Source organism: Staurois parvus, unplaced genomic scaffold (genome assembly GCF_062004578.1).
Source record: "Staurois parvus isolate SC_StPar_1 unplaced genomic scaffold, SC_StPar_1.0 ptg000145l, whole genome shotgun sequence".
Taxonomy (NCBI): Eukaryota; Metazoa; Chordata; class Amphibia; order Anura; family Ranidae; genus Staurois; species Staurois parvus.
The window spans coordinates 18,233,631-18,256,621 of NW_028317941.1; the positions used below are offsets into that span (position 1 = coordinate 18,233,631).

General features: G+C 41.8%; 1 protein-coding gene across 2 annotated transcripts in view; it reads right to left on the reverse strand.

Moving 5' to 3' along the window:
- The window catches only part of RPGR (retinitis pigmentosa GTPase regulator), a 163,863-nt gene that overhangs the window by 135,500 nt on the left and 5,372 nt on the right, over window positions 1-22,991 (reverse strand). For both annotated transcript variants that reach the window (XM_089673912.1, XM_089673913.1), the window contains exon 2: window positions 6,239-6,364. In XM_089673912.1, the coding sequence (XP_089530038.1) occupies window positions 6,239-6,364 (126 nt within the window). The remainder of the gene's footprint in view (window positions 1-6,238; window positions 6,365-22,991) is intronic.

A 22,991-nucleotide genomic window follows, 5' to 3' on the forward strand; every position in this document is an offset into this window, starting at 1 on the left:
CAGGAGTGACATTAGAACAGCTCTAGTCAAGAGTACCAAAGGTGAACCCATTGATTTGAGCAAACCCGTAGCAGTCCATTTTATTTCGGCAGGACAACAGGTATATGAACTGAGAGGCATGACCATCGAACACGTCAGTCGATCAGCGAGAGGAGGAGATCGTGACAAACTTCCTCCTCCGTCGTGAAGCTTATTGGATCCATAACCTCGACACAACACAACCGAGGGGACTTAATATTAACACATCATATTTGTGCTTTTTGGATCGCAGATGAACTTTGGTTATGATGATTCCTCATTATTGAAGTGTAGACTCCGAAACGTTGCCTTGCTGTAACTATGTGATCGTTCATTAAAACCTTTGGACCCATATTGGTGATCCTCAGTGTGCTGGTGACATTTTTCCTTGCTGATTGTATTCGGTTCCAGCCGACGGTCACTGCAGCACCCACTTATACACACAGCTATTTGTACCGCAGGAATGTGTGCGTTTGGATTGTACACTTGCTCACAGAAGAGGAGTCTAGTACTGAAGAGACATCCAAATCATCCAGAGTTCCAGAATGTTATTGGAAGTCGAGCTTCTTCCGATGACCACATCCCCTGAACCAAAAGGGTGACCAGGAGTGCACCCCAGCCTGACAGACTAGGGTCCACCATGAGAACTTTCCATGGCACTTGAGTTAGGCTTCACCAAGTTAGTGTCTGGCCTTGGGGGTGAGGAGAATAGGACCGTCCAAGCACAGAGTCTGATTGTACTGCCAGGCTTGAATTTTAAGTCACAACAGTCTATAGAGTGAAAAGATTCTGGACAAGGGCCTGTCCAGACCCAAGTACTTTAATCCGTGAGATGGGAACAGCGATGATTTCTGGAGGTTGAGGACAATCTGCAAAGTCTGTACCTTCTGATGGCTGACAGAGGATGGGAAGACTGGTCCTTGAAACAGTGATTGTCCAGATACCCTATAACATGAATCCTTTCAGAATGGAGCCAAAACTAGAACAAGCACCTTGGTAAAAACCTCAGGAAACCATGGAAAGGCCCAAACACGGAGGGGTTACAAACTGATAATGTTGGTCACCCACTGAAAAACTCACGAAGTGGAAAATGTGCAGATAGGTATTCCAGATGACTACTGATGCCAGAAGATCCCCCAGAAGGGGGGAGGCAATGACTGATCTGGCATTCTTATGAAACCATAGAAACGGGTTAAGATTTCAGATCCAAAAGGAGACCAACTTGGTTTGGGAACTGTAAAGAGGTTCGGGAGGAAACTTTGAAAGTATTTTCTTGTTGGTACAGGTGTAATAATATCTTAATCCAAAATCTCTTAAGACAACAGCAAGCAGATCCATGCAGCATGATGGGGATGGAGATAGGTTTGAGGGCATGAAGAGGGGATGAGGCAGAGTGCGAAATTCCAATTTATAGCCTCTGGAAACAACACTCTGAACCCAGGTGTCTGAACTATTCTAAAACTAGAAGTCTGCCAAATGTCTCCCCACTTTCAGAAGTAGGGGCACCCCATCACTGTGAGAAGACCTTGAGACCAGCCTTGGGTAATATGGGAGGCCATGTCTTTTTACAAAATTATGCTCCTATCTTAGGCTTAACAGAAAGCCTTCCTAACCACTGGAGTAGAAGACCTGCTGGTAGAGGTGCAGGCCTTTTTCTTCTAGAGAAGGAGAGTACTATTACCCACAACATCTCTTAGCGATTCTAATTCAAGTAGAAACCAAACAGCAAAAGGTAACCACCTAAGCAGTTTCAGCAAGGGAGTCTTGCTGACCAGCCTTTAAGTCAGAGAATCCTGTGCATGTGTACAGAGAGAAGACATACCCTGGAAATTTGGTGAAGTGTATCCACCAAGCCATTCATGCAGTAGCATAAGACTGAAGGTAATAAATCCAGTTGACTATGGACAGAGAGATCCGTAAGAATGGAACTGGGTTTCTAGGTCATACACTTAGTCCAGACGGCAATGGTCTGACAAACTGCCATAGACACAACTGCAGGCTGTACGGCATGGCCTGCTAAGGCAAAAGAAGGCCTTAAGGAGGACTGCTAAACGTTTATCTACTGGGTCTTTGAACACAGGATTATCCTCTATAGGAGCCATGGAGGTCTTAACTTTTCTCAATAGGATATTGCTGGGCAAAACATTTAGGGGGAGAAAAAAAAATATTTTCCTGGTGAGGCCAGTCTTCATACAGAACATGCTTAACCAGCATGTGCACCAATAAGTGGAAGCTAGAATAGCAAAAGTCTCGTGAAAGTTTAGAGAAAATTCTGTAGCAGGCATATCCTACTGTTCTAATACCAGAAGTCAAGTGGTCTTCCTCTGAAACCTCCTCTTGCACTGTGTCTGGCTAAAGGACAAACTCAGGACTGGTTCAGGAGGGGAGGTTGAAAGGGGTAAATGACCCCCACAGTCTAGGGCCTTAACAAAGTCTGAATTTCTCCCAAGAAAGGAATGATGACACTGGTGTGATTGATGGGCCAGCTGAAGGACCAGAAGAAAGCATTTAGGGGAGAGGGTATTAGGGCCTTGAGCAGACATACTACAACACTCAAGAAAGATAAGGCATAACCTGAGCTAATAAGTCCCATTATCTCTGAAGGTATGATCTGCCATGTCCATGAACAAAATGTCCCTGGTGGGGTGCTCCCAAGCCCCGCAACATTGGAATAGGAGGGGAAATTACTTTTAGCCATCTAAAGCTATTTGGGGATGTGGCAAAGAGGCCTACAAGAAGTTGTACAAAACACTATATAGGCTGTCTGTAGCCTATTCATTCTCTTTTAAAAATAAAATCTTTATAGCGCCAGAACATGCTGAATTTTTTTCTGCACTGAATTGTACTGGAATGCTGTTAAACACATCAAAAATGCACAGGAACGTACATGTCCTTATTTAAGTTGAAGAAAAAGAGAGGGGAAAAAATTAATCGGAACGCATCAAAAACGAACCAGAAAGCATCAAAAACATGCAAAAAAAACCCACATCCGGTAAACATCCAGACTGCATTTCTATGGTGTGAACAGGCCCTAATGTATTCTTTTTCTACTTTCAAAGGTAAATAGGAATAAGGATTAGGCAATAACACATGATATAAAATTGTAGAAATACTATGTACACGGTTTTAAGCCTATTATTTTTTTCAACAGAAAAATAAAATTTCAGCTTGTTTTTTTTTTGGTTTTTTACCTCCAAAGCTAAATGGATGTTGAATAGCTGTTGTATGCTGTCTGTATCCAATGTTTTCCCATATAAAATATATAAACGTTAAAGTGGTTGTAAAGGCTGAAGGTTTTTTACCTTCATGCAATCACAGCCAGTAAGCCAATGAGAAGAGAGATGCTTGCTGTGGGAGTACCTGACAGGAGGTAGGGGACCCAAGAAGAGGAGGATTGGGGCAGCTCTGTGCAAAACCACTGCACACAGCAGGTAAATATAGACATGTTTGTTATTGATTCATTTTTTTTAAAGCCTTTAGACTTACTTTAATTTGTATTACTGTAGTTTTTACCTCCAAAGCTAAATGTGGATTCTGATTAGACAATTAGGCCTACAAGAAATTGCAGAAATAATACATACAGCTGTTAAAATAAGTATTGAACACTTCACCATTTTTCTCAGTAAATGTATTTCTAAAGGTGCTATTGACATGAGACACCTTTTTATAGGCCATTAGTTGAGAGTGAACCAGCTGATATTATTTTGCACTGACAAAGGGCAGGATTTTTTTCTAATTACTGATAGATTTCAGCTGGTGTCTTGGCTTTCCATGCCTTTTTGCACCTCCCTTTATGTGTTCAACACTTTTTCTGATGTCATTCCATTTTATTACACAGAACATAATTTCTAAACTTATTTGTTTTGGTTTCTTTGTATGTATGGATCGCATCGGTTGTTACCAACATGGGGTGAAAATGTCATGTCAGTAGCACCTTCAGAAATATATTTACCGAGAAAAATGGTTACGTGTTCAATACTTATTTTAACCCGCTGTATGTTGTCACCTATTAAATCTGTCTAAATCTGAAAAATATAAACTTTATATTTGTTTTTACCTCCAAGAGATAAATGGCGATGTGGTTTAGCCTACAAGGGCTACCAGAAATTGCAGAAATAATAGGTATGCAATTTTTACAATATTACTCCAATTTTAGGTGTAAAAATATATATTTGACCTGAATAGCTGCATGCGTGGTGTCTGTTTTGAAATGTGCCTAATCCAAACTACTGCAATGCTGTCTGTCTAGTCTGTACAAAACGTATTCCTTTTGTCATATATTCAATTGGATGTTGATTTTTTTGTATGAAAACCTGCATGCCATGTGTCCCTTTCAAAAGGCATTCTAATCCAAATGCTTCAGTGCCAGCTACAGTGCCTTGAAAAAGTATTCATACCCCTTGAAATTTTCTGCATTATTTACAAATAAATATCTGAAAAGTGTGGCGTGCATTTGTATTCAGCCCCCCTGAGTCAATACTTTGTAGAACCCCCTTTCGCTGCAATTACAGCTGCAAGTTTTTTGGGCACATCTAGAGTTAAATTTTTGCCCATTCTTCTTTGCAAAATAGATCAAGGTCTGTCAGATTCTGGTCTGGACTTTGACTGGGCCATTCCAATGCATAAATATGCTTTGACTAAACCATTCCATTGTAGCTCTGACTATATGTTTAGGGTCGTTGTTCTGCTGGAAGGTGAACCTTCACCCAGTCTCAAGTCTTTTGCAGACTTTTCTTCTAAGATTGCCGTGTATTTGGCTCCATCCATCTTCCCATCAACTCTGACCAGCTTCCCTGTCCCTGCTGTAGAAAAGCATCCCCCCAAAATGATGCCACCACCACGTTTTACACTGGGGATGGGGTGTTCAGGGTGATGTGCAGTGTTAGTTTTCTGCCAAAGCGTTTTGCTTTTAGGCCAAAAAGTTACATTTTGGTCTCATCTGACCAGAGCACCTTCCACATGTTTGCTGTGTCCTCCACATGGCTTCTCACAAACTGCAAATGGGACTTCTTATAGCTTTCTTTCAACAATGGCTTTCTTCTTGCCACTCTTCCATAAAAGCCAGATTTAGAGAGTGCACAACCAATAGTTGTCCTGTAGACAGATTCTCCCACCTGAGCTGTGGATCTCTGCAGCTCCTCCAGATTTACCATAGGCCCCTTGGCTGCTTCTCCGATTAATGCTCTCCCCGCCCAGGCTGTCAGTTTAGGTGGACGGCCATGTCTTGGTAGGTTTGCAGCTGTGCCATACTCTATTTTCAGATGATTGATTGAACAGTGCTCCTCGAGATGTTCAAAGCTTGGGATATTTTTTATAACCCAACCCTGCTTTAAACTTCTCCACAACTTTTTCCTTGACCTGTCTGGTGTGTTCCTTGGCCTTCATGATGCTGTTTGTTCACTAATGTTCTCTAACAAACCTGAATATATATTTCTGGCCTTTATCTCTAAATTACACTCTAAATTATATTTAACAATAAAACTGCCTTGTCTTCCCCTCTTCCATTGTGACCTAGTAAAACCGCTTGCATGATGTGCAGCATGCCTTTGCAACATTTCTGGCACTTGTCTCTGACAAAACACACAGTAGGTTTTTTTTAATGTTAAAAACCTGCCTCTCTCCCTCTTACACTGAGGCCAAGTGAAACTGCTAACATAATGTGCAGCCAGTGTATGCACGGTTTCTGGCTGCTGTCTCTGAAATACACATTCTGTGTTCCTGACATAGTTTGGGAGAACCATACTGTTTGGCAACATTGTATATTGCTTAAAGGCATTTTGCAAGCATGTCATTTTTGTGTTTTTCCCATGTCGCCCTTAAAGTCACATACATTGCAGAACACTCTCCCCCCCCCCCCGACCAACAGTGTTTCCTAAAATTGCTTTTTGCATTGTACATGTCCCCCATGACAGTACCCAACTTCCCATGCCTATTGTTTAATAGTCCCTTGCTTATTGGCTTTAAAAATGGGCAGAAATTATTGACTCATTGGGTTTGGATTAACGGTTGCTTTTTTCTGGAACTTACAAAGAACTTGATGCATCTTTTCATTTGCACATCACTAGAGTTATAAATAAACCACTGTAAGCCATGACCTAGAATGATTGATTATCTGTAAGGTCCCATAAAATTAATCTCCAGGCTAATTAATGTCCTGGAACAAGCAACTTCTACAAGAAAAAAAAAAAAAAAGAACGAACACCTTCCTTTTTTGACTTACCTGTAACCAAAACGGAGTGCTCATCCCCACATGATATGTTTGCAGGCTTGTTGTTTTTTAACCAAAACTTGCTGGGACAGTTCTCTGCAAATTTACTTTTTCCAAATGTAAATATCGCACCAGAATCTATTATAAACATAAAGAGAAGGTTATAAAGATATGCTTGATTTTATTTACTAAAGTATACTGTAAGAATCAGCCTACCCAAGTATACTGCAAAGATTGGTCTACCCAAAAATAATATATTCGTTTTTGAAAGATGATTGATACTTAAAGCGATATTAAGCCAAAAACCCAAACTGTAATATATTGTAGCTTATCAAACATTAGATGTGGGGAGACATTAGTTTCCTTTTTTAGGCTTTTCTCCATCTTTTTTCACCTGGTGATCTGGCCAATTACAAATCTCATAATCCGGAGTGCCTACACTCTGGATAAAGGAGCAGCAGAGACACGTTTGGAGAACAGTATTGTTAGTCTGGGGGGAGAGTAGTGTTAGATGCACTAACAGACTTATAATACACTAACAAATTAAAGCCAAACACCAGCCATTACTTCATAAGCAGTAACAGCAAACAGTTATGTACCTTTTGGGATAAAAGGTTTTACATAAAAAAAATTACAATTAAAAACAAGCTGATCATTGTAAGCAGCCCTGTCAAAAGGTAAATGGTTTAGTTCAACCCTCTAACAGCTACATCTGCGGGACAGCTTGTTTTGTTAAAAAACAAACATACTGGCAGGATCAGCAAGTGAAATTAAAGGAAGCAAAGCCTTAAAAGAAAACAAACTGAGCCTTTACATGTAAGAACAGGTGAGCTGCAATGTATTGTTTGTTTTGGCGTTGATTTTAATATCACTTTAAAGGATATGTTCACCTTTTGGAGCATGTAACACATTAAACCCACATTTAGAATATAACATGCTCCAGCTCATGTACCCCCATTCCCCCTTCCCCGATAGCAGGTGGGGATCCTCTCCCTGCACCTGCTGTCACAATTCAAAAATAGCTTCACCCACACAGTCATGTCCTTCATTCACAGGAATCTGTGAATGAAGAAACTACAAATCCTGTTTCCCTTGTGATTTGTTCACACTTCTTCCAGATTTGTGACAGAGCGCCCATATGGAAGTAGGAGTACAAAGCTGGAGGATGTGTCTTCAGGAACCTGACATTGCACTACAGAAGACTCCTCTGGAAAAAAATAATAAAAGCACATTTCTTTTCCTGCAAAAATATGTGCATATATTTTTTTTTTCTTTAGGCTCCATGCACACTGGGCGTTTCAATAATGCCGGTAACGTCAGCTGTATAAAGTCATGTTAAAAACGTGAGTTTTTCAGCGGTTAGTGTTTTTGTATTAGCATTTTTGTATTAGCGTTTAACAGCATTTTGCTGCGTTTTTTTTCGCGTTTGTGGTTTTTAGAGGTTTGCCGCGATTTACAGCGTTTCATCACGTTCTCAGCATTTTTACAGCTAAAAAACTCCTCTTGAAACCCACTAGTTCTGGGGGGTTTTTCCAGCCAAAAAACGTCAATTACAGTCTATATGTGCATGGACACATAGGATAACATGCTGGGGAGTTTACTGGCTGTAGAAAAAAAAAAACGTCAAAAGCCAAAAACAGCAGCTGTAAAAACGTCCAGTGTGCACGAGGACTTAAAGCAGAACTAAAATTGCAGAGCCTAGTTTTTTTGGAAATGAGACAAACCTCAGTTAATAAATTAATTAAAACATACATTGCAAAGAGAATGCACTGTGCAGTGTACACCCCTATTCAATGCTGGCATGCCGGGAACAGAGTTGGGCGTCATGGATGATGTAATTCCTGTTCACATGCTTAGCCATTACATTCTCAGTCAGTCCAATGACTGGAGAGGAGAACAGCAGTATCTGAAGGAGTAGCAAAGAAGATGGTGGCAGCATCAAATGATGCAGTGATTGGAATTCTAAGCTGTGGCTGAAGGAGTGGAACCCTGACAGGTAAGCATGTCATAATTACAAGTATGCTGTACTTATCGTGAAAGCTTACACTGAGCAAAGTAACAGGTTGATTTCAGAAGAACCACATTCAGGTTTAACTCATCTACTCAGCATTCACCAGGAGCCACAGATCTCTGAAATTTCAAGGTAAGGTTCCACTTTCTGAATATCAAAATCTACATAGGGCTCAGCAAGCTCCTTTCCTGCTGTACCAGACAGGTGTTTGCGTACATGCCAGCGTTGCTGTCAACTTACGACATACAGTGAAGGAAATAAGTATTTGATCCCCTGCTGATTTTGAATGTTTGCCCACTCACAAAGAAATGATCAGTCTAAAAATCGAATGGTAGGTGTATTCTAAACACCAAGAGACAGAATAGCAACAAAAAATTCCAAAGAAATGCATGTCTAACAAATGATGCACTGATTTGCATGTTCATGCGGGAAATAAGTATTTGATCCCCTTCATAAAACATGACTTAGTACTTGGTGGCAAATTCCTTGTGGGCAATCACAGAGGTCAGACGTTTCCTGTAGTTGGCCACCAGGTTTGCACACATCTCAGAAGGGATTTTGGCCCACTCCTCTTGGCAGATCCTCTCTCAAGTCATTAAGGTTTGGTGGCTGATGTTTGGCAACTCGAACTTTCAGCTCCCTCCACAGATTTTCAATTGGATTAAGGTCTAGAGACTGGCTAGGCCACTCCAGGACCTTAATGTGCTTCCTCTTGAGCCACTCCTTTGTTGCCTTGGCCGTGTGTTTTGGGTCATTGTCACGCTGGAACACCCATCCATGACCCATTTTCAATGCCCTGGCTGAGGGAAGAAGGCTCTCACCCAAGATTTGACGGTACATTGCCCCATCCATCGTCACTTTGATGCAGTGCAGTTGTCATGTCCCTTTAGAAGAAAAACACCCCCAAAGCAGAATGTTTCCACCACCATGTTTGACAGTTGGGATGGTGTTTTGGGGTCATAGGCAGCATTCCTCCTCCTCCAAACATGGTGAGTTGAGTTGATGCCAAAGAGCTCGATTTTGGTCTCATCTGACCACAACACTTTCAACCAGTCCTCCTCTGCATCATTCAGATGTTCAGTGGCAAACTTCAGACGGGCCTGGACATGTGCTTTCTTGAGCAGAGGGACCTTGCAGGCACTGCAGGATTTCAATCCTTGTCGGCATAGTGTGTTATCAATTGTTTTCTTGGTGACTGTGGTCCCAGCTGCCTGAAGATCATTGACAAGATCCTCATGTGTAGTTATGGGATGATTCCTCACTGTTCTCATGATCATTGACACTCCATGAGGTGAGATCTTGCATGGTGCACCAGACCTAGTAAGACTGACAGTTGTTTTGTCTTTCTTCCATTTGCGAATGATTGCACCAACTGTTGTCACCTTCTCATCAAGCTGCTTAGCAATAGTTTGGTAGCCCAGTCCAGCCTTGTGTAGGTCTACAATCTTGTCCCTGACATCCTTGGACAGCTCTTTGGTCTTTGCCATGGTGGAGAGTTTGGAATATGATTGATTGCTCCTGCGGACAGGGGTTTTTTATACAAATAACAAAATGAGATTAGCAGCACTCCCTTTAAGAGACTACTTCTAATCTCAGTTTGTTACCAGTATGAAAGACACCTGGTAGCCAGAAATCCTGCTGAATGATAGAGGATCAAATACTTATTTCCCTCATGAACATGCAAATCAGTGCATAATTTGTTAGACATAAATTTCTTTTGAATTTTTTGTTGCTATTCTGTCTCTCAGTGTTACAATACACCTACCATTTGATTTTCAGAATGATCATTTTTTTGTGAGTGGGAAAACATTCAAAATCAGCAGGGGATCAAATACTTATTTCCTTCACTGTACATCAATGGCAGTGAAAGAGTTAAAGAGGATCTTAATTGTGGAAGCTGTAAGCAAAGACAGCAAGTTGAGGGCAAAGGACTAGCTATTAGTATTGTCTGTAGGCTTACTGCAGCTGTTATATTCCTCATTACCGGCTTACTCTGCCTTTCTCTGCACTGTGTCTGTGTGAAGGTGGCCATCTTGTTAGAGGAGCAGGGCTTTGCGTCCTCATGTCAGAAATGGAGAATATCACCAGCATACCGAGGATCACATGCCTGATGAAGGGGTCAAGCGAGACTCCGAAACGTTGCCTTGCTGTAACTATGTTACAGAGAAGCTGATTGGTTACTATGTACATCTGCTCCAGACTCTGCTCAAGTTTTACTAAATCCCCCCAACGTGATCTGGGGAAGGGAGATTCTACTTCATAGGATCACAGGAGAGCTGCCCCAATGGATGGATGGATGGAGCCACAGGATTAGATCAGGAGCTGTCAGTAGACAACTGCACCCCCAAATGTGTGATAATAACAAATGTGCATTAATATTTTCTGTCTGGTGAGTGTACATCCATCCCAAGGGTGGATTCCTTTCATGAATTTCTGCACATCTGTTCTTCATGAATAAATTCACGTTTACACTTGGGCACTTGGAATAATTACCCTTCCACAAAGGACATTAGCAGTTTTTTACTGCCCGCTGAAGTACTTTTCACAGTTGTCACGAACGCATATTGATGCACATAGTTACACTTTTGACGCACTTCTCTGCACTTTTTTGCTTTATGTTATTGATGTTACATGCGTCTCTAGCGCTGCACTTTTACCTTTTAAATTGATTTTGGGACTGTTGTCGACATCCAGAGTGCTAGCAGCTATTTTAGGATCATTAATTCTATTCTACTATTTTAATATTTATATATTTTATCATTTAACTAGCGCTCACTATTATACTATTTAAAAAAGTAACTATGTGATCGTTCATTAAACCTTTGTACCCATATTGGTGATCCTCGGTATTCTGGTGACATTCTCCCTTGCTGATTCTGTTTGGTTCCAGTCGACGGTGCTGCAGCACCCACTTATACACACAGCCATTTTTGACACAGGAATATGTGTGTTTGAATTGTACACTTGCATTCACATCAGAAATACCCCACTGACTATTGGGGTAATGGCTGTGACGGAATGCGGCAACCGACCCCTGTCCTTCTCACCAACTTGTGACAAAGGACCAGCCAATTTTGCACCACGCTGTCACTTGCGTAACAATGCCATTCTCAGCTGCACCCTGCACAAAGATTTTCCAGCTTGCGGGACCACAATCTATGTGCCAGCAGCCTGAGAGTGATTGTTACTGGGTCAGGTTAATTACATAATTAACCCTTCACACTGCCACCACCGCCTTTTTACAGAGAAGGAGGAAACTCACAAATCCTAGTAATAACCCTATGATTTTAGCTTAAGTGTCTCCAACACACACTGTCACCACAGACAGGTATATTCAGAGGATTACTGTATACAGTAGCACTCTTCAAGAGACAGAGATTCTTTAGTTTGCATTAAAAGAGACAGTTTCAACAGTTTTCAAAATAGGGTTTTTTACTAAAAAGGTCAAAATAGTGCAATTCAAATATTTACAGAAAAATATGTTACAAAGACATAAAGAGAACAATAATGCAACAGAGAAATACAAGAAAGGAGTTAAGAAGGCAGAAAACTTGCAAAGTCCTTGGTTTTAGCAGAGTCCTATTGTCCGAGCAGAAATGTTGCCTTGGCTCTTAAGTCCGTTAAGATGTTTCTTGGTTGATGTTAAACGAGAGCTCCTCTTCACCAGGCCTGTCAGTCCTTTTCTATGATATTAAAGGGGTGTCCCTTGAGAACAACTGACCAATCATCTGGTTTAGGGGATGGGTGCTAGGACGTCACCAAGTTTATGACCAAGTCCCAACTACAATTTCATACTAATATTAATAACTTCCAGTATGTGCAGGTGGTATTCTAGCAACTGGCAGATTAATATTCAGAATTATATTTCAAACCCAGGGATACCAAACACAGCGTACCTTTGTTACCCAGGAGGGAAGAGACTGCTTTCTCCCCTTTCCTATGTGCTAACATAGTCATGTATGACCTTGATTGGTTCAGCATGATATGTCCTATTCAAATATATACCGAATATTAATGTGCCCAGTTCCTGTTCAATTCTATGAATTGTGTGTGGAATTGTTACATGTGGAATAGATGTTTTATGGCACACACTGCATTCCTAGAGCTCTAAAGGCCTAACAGGTCATGTGTCACAGCTGGACTGAGTTATTGTTTTACAATAGGGCAGAGAAAAGTGGGTTTCATGGTTCCTGAAAAATAGACATTCTGTCAAGACTAATTAGCAGTTTACAGCTCTGGAGCTGGCATCTTTTTGTGTTTTAATTAAGATAAGAAGCTCTTTTGAAGTTCCTTACAAGTTACAGCTACAAATTCCATTTTCAAAAGGAGGGAAGAGGGGAGAAAGATGATTGTTCATGAAAAACAAAATGGCTGAGACCTTAATGAGATGGCTGTCGTGTATAGCTTCCATGTGTCTATAATCGTATAATGGCCAATAAGCAGAAGTGGAGGAACGAAGATCCACATAATGATTGAAGCAGAAACGGGGATATGTAGCAATGTATGTCCTCAGATACAGATTCCTCTACAACTATTGGCACAGTAGTAATATCACCAAATCCTACCCCAAATCAGGCAGCAGTACTTTAGATTATCACACACAGCAGATATGCAGCTCTAAGTACAATATTGTCTTGGCACTCTCACATAACAGGAAACACAAAGGTATTTTTCTGGAGGAAATCAAGACAAAAAAAGGAAAATTTGTAGGCCTTGTTCGCAGGGACACTGTTCCCAATGCAACATGCTTGCTGTTACCACACAGATGTCAAATTGGGAGCAGCAGCTATATTCACACAGCTAATGCACCCGAATTGAAAAAATGGGACTGCCTGCATGGGGATGCACAGAACACCTGCGCATCCCATATGGGAAAACGCGACTTTTGCTTGGACGTACGCACGTGTGAATGTGGTCTTAGGCCAAGTTCATACCTAGCATTTATAAACACGTGTTTTCATGCTACATTTCTAAAGGTTTTCTATCAGGAAGAAAAATAGCGCTTAAAAAGGTGGTATTAGCAGTGAAACATGAAATGCACAGTTTACTGGCTTTAGCACAAGGGTCCTCATCTGTTTTCCTCAGGGTTTATGATTTAAGTCGGGAGGCTCTGGTTAATCACAATGAGAATACTTTTCAAATAGGCTGAAAGTGAACATTTTCTGTGTTCTACATAAAACAAAATGTTTCTAATTATAAACCTTGCAAACTTAAAAAGTGTAATCGTGTGCTATTTATAAGATGCACTTCCAAAAATATATGCACTTTTGAAATGCAATACACAGGCTGCAGGAGTTACTTAACAGTCATCATGTGCATACAGGGTTTCCAAATCTGTTTCTAATAATTAGAGCAAACTTCATCCATCATTTTTCAGGGTCCTATTTTCCACTTTAGATTAGAGAAAGTTAAAGCAGAACTAAAAAGGTATGACTAAAACCATCTGCCTGAAATTCTGCTATAAGTTCAAAATAGCATGTGCAAGGGGCGTGCCCAGACCAAAATGGCAGAGCGATGATAGATCCAAGTCCTCTTCTGTTTTACAGTGCTGTAGACACTTCACAACCAACCACCTTTACTCTGGAAAGTAATGGTAGGAAAGGGACCAAAGAGTTCTCTCCTGGTACTACCATAACCACTGTAAATACAGGCACTTTAAAAACTCTCACAGTACACACGCCAGACACTGCAGAGGAATTTATAAGAATGTTTCAGAGCAGGACATAAGAAAAGAAGGACAATATCCTGATTATAATCCAGAACCCATCTTGGGCAGGAAGGAGGCTTTTGACCCCAAGACCACTTTGTCCCTGTGCAACACTAAGAAGGGTTCCTTACAAGATAATGTGACTAATTCAGGAACCCGCCTGGCAGATGTGATAACATGAATAGTCACCTTACATGCAAGTTTACACAAGGGAATATACATAATAGGTTTAAAGGGCAGCTTCTGTAGAGCGAGAGAACCAGATTGAGGGCACAAGCGGAAATAGGTGATCTGGCAGGAGGAGATGTGACCTATGCATTGTACAAAGGCCTTAAAGTGGTAGTAAAGTTGTTTCTGGTACTTTTACCTACAGGTAACCTTAAAATAAAGCTTACCTGTAGGTGAAATGAATGCCTCCTAAACATGTATCATTCAGGACATATTCCACGGAGCAGCAGCCAGTGACATAACCAGAGCATGCGCTCTGAAGGAACGGCACACATGCGCAGGAGTGACGTCACTGTGGCTCAGCCAGACGGCAGGGGCCCGCAAACCTGGAAGGAAGATTGGGTAAAGTTGGAAGCCCTATCAGCAGCATTTTAAGGTAAGTTTCTCATAATGTGCTAGTATGTGATGCATACTAGCACATTATGACATTGCGTTGCAGGGTGAAACTTTTTTTTTTCTTTTTAACAAAGTTTAGTACCGCTTTAACTAGAGAATGATAGACCAGGGCCAAGATTTGTCCATTGATTGTACAGAAGGCCAGATGCTGGTCCTGCTTGAACTGAATGAAAGACAGAATACATCCCATGGCAAACTTTCTTGATTGAAAGTTCTTCAGCTCACACAGTACAAAATAAGAATTTCCATGTGCGATAACAGACTATGCATTAAGTCGGCTTCTTAGCCTCAAACAGTGCAGGGGTGACTGAGTCCAAAAAGCTCCCTGCCCATCAGTACAGTGGCTTTAACAGCCATGCCATTAAAGCCAGCAAGCAAGAAGCAGGATGAATACTGGCCCTTGGGACTTGGGGTGCAGATAAACAAAAACAAGCCACGGAGTATCAGTCGGGAGTACCATTTCCTCCTGGGTCAATTCAGATCAATGAGGATCACCTGAATATCCTGCATCCTGATGCTGGGAGAATCTGGAGGGAAAAAGTCATAGATCAGGCTACACTGATCCCAAAAAGTCACCAGGTTATCCACTGCGAAGGCCCGAGAGTCCCTGGTGATAAACTTGCCCCGTTTGTTGTTGAACTTTGACACCAGTAGATCTATGTCTGGCCGCCCCATCTGTGGCAAAGGGCTTGACATACCTTGGTATGGAGGGCCTACTCTGCAAGGGTCAGATGCTGGCAAGTGAGAAGATCTGGTCGCCAATGTTCCATACCTAGGGAGCATAAAGTTCTGCCAAGATAGGATCAAGTATGCTTCTTTTACAGCGGTGCTTTCTTGATTATTGATGTAGACCATGGACTTGACACTGTTCAACTGGATTCTTGGCAGGTGTCCTCACAGAAGGGGAGTCCAACATTGAAGAGACAACTGAATCACCCTGAGTTCCAGAATGTTGTGGGAAGGCAAGCTTATTCAGATGACCACCTTCCCTGCATCAAGAGGTTGTCCAAAATTGCACCGCAGCCTCACACGCTAGCATCCATTGTGAGAACCAGAGACAGCTCTTTAGACAAATTAGGCGAGAGCCTAAGGCGTCGCACTCACAGGGGCCTCGTGGTCGCCTAATTTGCCTAACGCAGTGTTTCTCACCCAGGGTTTCTACCTGTTCCCCGCCAGCCCCTCCTCCTCTCCTGTCCATCCTGGGTGTTTGTATGTGACATCATCTGGGACAGGATAGGAGGAGGGGAGGAGGGGCCAGCGGGGAACAGCACCACTGGAGGGCTGTTGAAAGCCGCCTCTGAAGCTAGATAGAAGAAGGAAGTTGGTACAGTAGTGTGCCTAGCTGTGTACCCCACACTGTGATTTTTTTCAGCCTGGTATACATGGGAATTTTTTTTTTGTTCAACCCAGCAGGCTGAATGAAAAAACGGAGGAGCTTGCAAGGAGGTCCCTGTACTAACTAAGCGATGTTAGTACAGCAATCTCCCCACTGAGCTATTGAGTTATGACAGGGGGATGGCCCCCCGACAAAACACACAGATCAGCACTTGCAGCCACTGCCTGAGAGCACTGATTGGATGCCGATTGGCTGCTAGTTTTCCAGCATGACATCAGCTTCTGTCGGACAAGAACCTGTACACATCGGCCAAATGTCGGCCGGTTTTCACTGTACCAGCTGCTTTTGGCCAATATTTGGCCTCTGTGTACGGGGTTTGAATGTGATGGACAGCTTCACTAACCAATAGAGAGGTTTAGGTGATAATAGAGGGCACGGCCAAGCCTTAAAGTAAAGTAAAAGGTAAAGCTTTTTTTTAGTTTTGGATAGAGTGGAGACAGATTAGAACACCTGTCAGATTTTGATAGCTGCCTGTATCCCCTGTTAAAAAGATTCCCCTCTTTTTGTCCTGTTTACCATTATCATCGAAAGGGAAGATCCTAAATTTTGGGTGGTTCCCAGAAAAGTAATAGAGGGGAAATCTTCCAATGAGGACCCTAATGACCTGGGGGTCCCCAAAAAATTCCCTCAATTTGCAGGGGTTTCCTCTCAACTCCTGTTTGGCTATGGGACTGAAAGTGAAGGTAAATCTCAGAAATAGGATACAGATAGTGAAAAAAAAATTCTGACGGGGTTATAAACCTCCCTTGCTCTATCCAAAATGAGAAAAAAAAATGTTTTGCCTATAGTTATCTTGTGATATTATAATAATAACAATAATAATAGTTCTACTTTATCAGGGAAATGTAAGCTTTGCAATTAACGCCTGCAACCTCTCTCTGGACATAATCTTTTTTCAAGAGCAGTAACCAATAAATATGTTCCTTGACTATATATACAGTACACACATTTAAGTCTGCAAGCAAGAGTGTCCTTGCGCTGCATAATATAATCCCCTTTGACAAAGCACGCCACAACTCTAATTTTTCTTCTGTTCTTTTACCAGTGTCAGACGCAGCATGGCGAGAGAACACCAGAAAAAAAATAAGACATTTCTTGCACCTGCATCTTTGCATAACCCTCTAGACTCAGTTAAGCATGTATATTCATGCAAATGTTAGCGGAATGAATTATAAATACTCCAGACACACTGGAGCAGTTCAAAACATAAAACTTTCTTTAGGGTACAATAACTAAATTGTAATGCGTGCTTCGGGTTTGAATCTTGAAAAGACACCTCAAAAATATTTTTCATCATGCCTGAAGAGGTCCAAGACATTGCAAGTCACATCTGATGTAGGGTTTATGTTTGCAAAGAGGATAACAGGCTTCAAGGATATACAACATTTCATTCAGTGAACAAATGCTATTTTGAGGGGTAAAAAAAGCTCAGCACAATGCTTATTTTGAGGTGTCCATTAGAAGTCCCCCTTCAAGCATGAAGGACTCATGTTCTCATTACAGATAACCCCATAATCACTAGGGACACACATACAATACACACAGGAGATTTACTAAAGCTGGAGAGTGAAAAATCTGGTTCAGCTCTGCATAGAAACCAAACAGCTTCCAGGTTTTATTGTCAAAGTTTAACTGAACAAGCTGAAGTTAGAAGCTGATTGTTGCAGCTCTGCATGGTAGCCAAATTGTGAGTGCTCCAGGTTTAGTAAATATACCCCACGTTCTTGTTATAGGTCACAGTACAAGACTAGAGAACACGTGTTCTTGGTACAGGTCACCCTATAAGCACAGAAGACAAGCATAGATGACACATTCTTGTTACAGGTGACCCCATAAGCACAGGGACAGGCACAGAGGACACATGTTCGTGTTGCAGGTCACCCTACAAGCACAGGTGACAAGCATAAAGGACACTTGCTCTCATTACAGGTCACCTCATAAGCATAGGGGACAGTACAGTGTCTTGAAAAAGTATTCATCCTCCTTGAAATTTTCCACATTTTGTCATCTTACAACCAAAAACGTAAATGTATTTTATTAGGATTTTTTGTGATAGACCAATACAAAAGTGGCACATAATTGTGAAATGGAAGGAAAATGATAAATGGTTTTAAATTTTTTTTACAAATAAATATGTGAAAAGTGTGGCATGCATTTGTATTCAGCCCCCTTTACTCTGATACCCCTAACTAAAATCTAGTGGAACCAATTGCCCTCAAAAGTCACCTAAATAGTAAATAGAATCCACCTGTAAAAATACAGCTGTTCTGTGAAGCCCTCAGAGTTCTGTTAGAGAACATTAGTGAACAAACAGCATCATGAAGGCCAAGGAACACACCAGACAGGTCAGGGATAAAGTTGTGAAGTTTAAAGCAGGGTTAGGTTATAAAAAATATCCCAAGATTTGAACATCTCATGGAGCACTGTTCAATCCATCATCTGAAAATGGAAAGAGTATGGCACAACTGCAAACCTACCAACACATGGCTGTCCGCCTAAACTGACAGGAAGGACAAGGAAAGCAATTAATCAGAGAAGTAGCCAAGCGGCCGATGATAACTCTGGAGGAGCTGCAGAGATCCACAGCTCAGTTGGGAGAATCTGTCCACAGGACAACTATTAGTTGTGCACTCCACAAATCTGGCCTTTATGGAAAAGTAGCAAGAAGAAAGCCATTGTTGAAAGAAAGCCATAAGAAGTCCCGTTTGCAGTTTTCGAGAAGCCATGTGGGGGACAGAGCAAACATGTGAAAGAAGGTGCTCTGGTCAGATGAGACCAAAATTTTACTTTTTGGATTAAAAGCAAAACGTTATGTGTGGCGGAAAATGAACACTACATCACCCTGAACACAGCATTCACACCGTGAAACATGGTGGTGGCAGCATCATGTTGTGGGGATGCTTTTCGTCAGCAGGGACAGGGAAGTTGGTCAGAGTTGATGGGAAGATGGATGGAGCCAGATACAGGGCAATCTTAGAAGAAAACCTGTTGGAGTCTGCAAAAGACTTGAGACTGGGGCGGAGGTTCACCTTCCTGCCGGACAATAACCCTAAACATACAGCCAGAGCTACAATGGAATGGTTTAGATCAAAGCATATTCAGGTGTTAGGATGGCCCAGTTAAAGTCCAGACCTAAATCTAATTGAGAATCTGTGGCAAGACTTGAAAATTGCGGTTCACAGACACTCTCCATCCAATCTGACAAAGCTTAAGCTATTTTACAAAGAACAATGGGCAGAAATTTAATTCTCTAGATGTGCAAATCTGGAAGAGACATCCCCAGAAAGACTTGCAGCTGTAATTGCAGCAAAAGATGGTTCTACAAAGTATTGACTCAGAGGGGCTGAATACAAATGCACACCACACTTTTCAGATATTTATTTGTAAAAAAATTTAGAAAACCATTTATCATTTTTCTTACACTTTACAATTATGTGCCGCTTTGTGTTGATCGATCACATAAAATCCCAATAAAATACATTCATGATTTTGGTTGCAACATCACAAAATAAGGAAAATGTCAAGGGGTATGAATACTTTTTCCAAGGCACTGTACAGAGGACACATGTTTTTGTTACAAGTCACCATACATGCACTGGAAAGAAGCAAATGATATGTACACTATATTGCCAAAAGTATTGGGACACTCCTCCAACTCATTGGATTCAGGTGTTCCTATCATCTTCATGGCTACAGGTGTATAAAATCAAGCACCTAGACATGCAGACTGCTTCTACAAACATTTGTGAAAGAATGGGTCGCTCTCAGGAGCTCAGTGAATTCAAGCGCGGTACCATGATAGATTGCCACCTGTGCAAGAAGTCCATCCATGAAATTTCCTTGCTACTAAATATTCTTCAGTCAACTGTTAGTGGTATTATAACAAAATGGAAGCAAATGGGAAACACAGCAACTCAGCCACGAAGTGGTAGGCCATGTAAAATGACAGAGCGGGGTCAGCGCACACTGAAGCACACAATGCGCAGAAGTCGCTGTCTGCAGAGTCAATAGATAAAGACCTCGAAACTTCGTCTGGCCTTCAGATTGCAGATGCACAACAGTGCATTAAGAGCTTTATGGAATGGGTTTCCATGGCTGAGCAGCTACATCCAAGCCTTGCATCAACAAGTGCAATTGGATGCAGTGCTGTAAAGCACGCTGCCGCTGGACTCTAGAGAAGTGTAGACGTGTTCTCTGGAGTGACGAATCATGCTTCTCTGTCTGGCGATCCGATGGACATTTCTGGGTTTGATGGTTGCCAGGAGAAAGGTACTAGCCTGACTGCATTTTGCCAAGTGTAAAGTTTGGTGGAGGGGGGATTATGGTGTGGGGTTGTTTTTCAGAGGTTGGGCTTGGCCCCTTAGTTCCACTTAAGGGAACTCTTAAGGCATCAACATACCAAGACATTTTGGACAATTTCATGCTCCCAACTTTGTGGGAACAGTTTGGTGTTGGCCTCTTCCTGTTCCAGCATGACTGTGCACCAGTGCACAAAGCAAGGTCCATAAAGACATGAATGAGCGAATTTGGGTTGGAGGAACTTAACTGGCCTGCACAGAGTCCTGACCTCAGCCCAATAGAATTCCTTTGGGGTGTATTAAAGAAGAAACTGTAAGCCAGTCCTCTTCGACTGACATCAGTGCCTGACCTCACATATTTGCTTCTGGAAGAATGGTCAAAACATTACCATAGACACACTCCTAAACCTTGTGGACAGCCTTCCCAGAAGAGTTGAAGCTGTTAAAGCTGCAAAGGATGGGCCAACTCAATATTGAACCATACGTACTAAGACTGGGATGCCATTTAAGTTCATGTGTGTGTAAAGGCAGGCGTCCCAATACTTTTGGTAATATAGTGTATGTTCTTGTTACAGGTAACCCCAGTAAGCATCAGTGACAAGCAGAAAGGACACATGTTCTCGTAATAGGTCACCCTATAAGCACAGGGGACATGCAAAGATGACAGGTTTTCATTACAGGTCACTGCATCAGCACAAGGGACATGCACAGATCAATGTACATATTCGCCAACACGTGGTGGTGGTGGTAACGTAAAGCGGGATAATTAAGTACTGTCAGAAAGCTTTATTGAAGAATGATCACATCACAGTGGAAAAAAAGTGCAAAGTTTTGGAGCCACGCAAGACCCCTTCATCAGGCATGTCATCAGGTCCCGCTACTCCTGAGCCTTATTCAGGAAAGTGTGCAATGCGAATATTGACATTATCTGGGGACATGCACAGGGCACACATTCTTATTATAGGCCACCCTATGAGCACAGGAGACAAGCATAAAAAACATATTACAGGTCTTCCCATAAGAACAGGGGATACAAGACACATTTTTTTTGTAACAGGGTAACCCATAAGCACCAATTTTTGTTTTTGGATTTAATACCACACTATACACTCAGAGGAGTGATGGTCCAATTTAAAGAAGTGATTATCTTTTATCTGCATTTAACAAAATCATGTGATATAATATTACTGGTAAGATATAAAGGTGTAATCCTTCTGGTCATAGTAAGGAACACTGTGGATCATTTCTACGGGATCATTCACCAGTGTGTGAGTAAACATGTAGAAAGTCTGCTCCTTTTCAAAGCAACACTGAGCAGGGGAACTATAAACATGCCAAAAAAAAAAATCAACATCAACAAAGGTTTTTCATCCTCTAGCAAGAACTGTAAGGCCCCTTTCACATGGATGTTCTGTCTGCTGACAGATGAAAAACTTACAGCAATTGATTTCTATGGGCAAACAGATTATCTGTTTACATCCACGTCCACTTTTTTAAATGGAACTAGGCTCCATCCAGGTCCGTTGAAATGGATTGGAATGGATGTAAACAGGTGTAAGTGGAAAATATCCCATGGTTGCATTGGTTGTTTGGAGCCTGCTGGCATCCTAACAACCAGCGACTCATCCCTACCGTCAGCAGCAGGGATGAGCCATTGGTTGTTAAGGAACCAACTTCCGTCGGCGTCCTAACAACCATGGACTGATCCCTGCTGACAGCAGAATGTAAACAGAAAAGCCAACCTTTAAGAAAAAAAAGCCATGAGTCGTCGTCGTCCCCCAATTCATACCCTTTATTGGGGGGGGGGGGTTAACCTTTTCACTGAAGGCCACATGTCAGTAGCAACGGGGGTTTTTAACCACTTCAATACCAGGCACTTTCACCCTCCTTCCTGTCTAGGCCAATTTTCAGCTTTCAGTGCTGTCATACTTTAAATGATAATTGTGTGGTCATACATCACTGTAGCCATATGAAGTTTTTACCTTTTTTTTTAACAGAGCTTTCTTTTGGTGGTATTTGATCACCACTGGGTTTTTTATTTTTTGCTAAACAAATGAAAAAAAAAAACATTTTGAAAAAAAAAAAAATGTTTTTTCTCGCTCAATGATGTGCGCTGATGAGGCAGCACTGATATGCAATATCAGTGGGCGCTGATTGTTACTTGTGGGGCTGCACAGATAATCAGTGCCCTGATTGTCAGTGTAGATGTCCCTGTGAGAATCGGCTCTCATCTCACGCTGCGTGAGAAGACTGCTGATAACCGGCAAACCTATTTACACTGTGATCAGCTGTGATTGGACACAGCTGATCATGTGGTAAAGGGCCGATGTGATTGACCCTTTACCTCTCGCCACGGGTACACGCGGGTGGGGGGGGTTCTAGGAGGACATTAATAGACACCCTCCCAGAACCAGACAACCACGCTGTAGCCGTCATTGGACTAAATCTGACGAGTTGTACAGCTGCTTCCACTGACCTCCAGAAGTGACCCCCCCTACACATGTGAGTGTACCCCCGCCAACTCCACTATCTCACCTGGAGGGTCTGGGACCCACATATCCAGAGGGGAGGGAGTGAAGCCAATGTCCACTGACTTACTCTAGATAGCAAGGTTTCTTTTTCTTTTACAAAGAATTTTATTATAGAACAGAGAGGAGCAGTGAATCAGTCAAAAACAGATACATTGACCAACAGGAAAAAAACATACAAAGTATTCGATGAATATTACA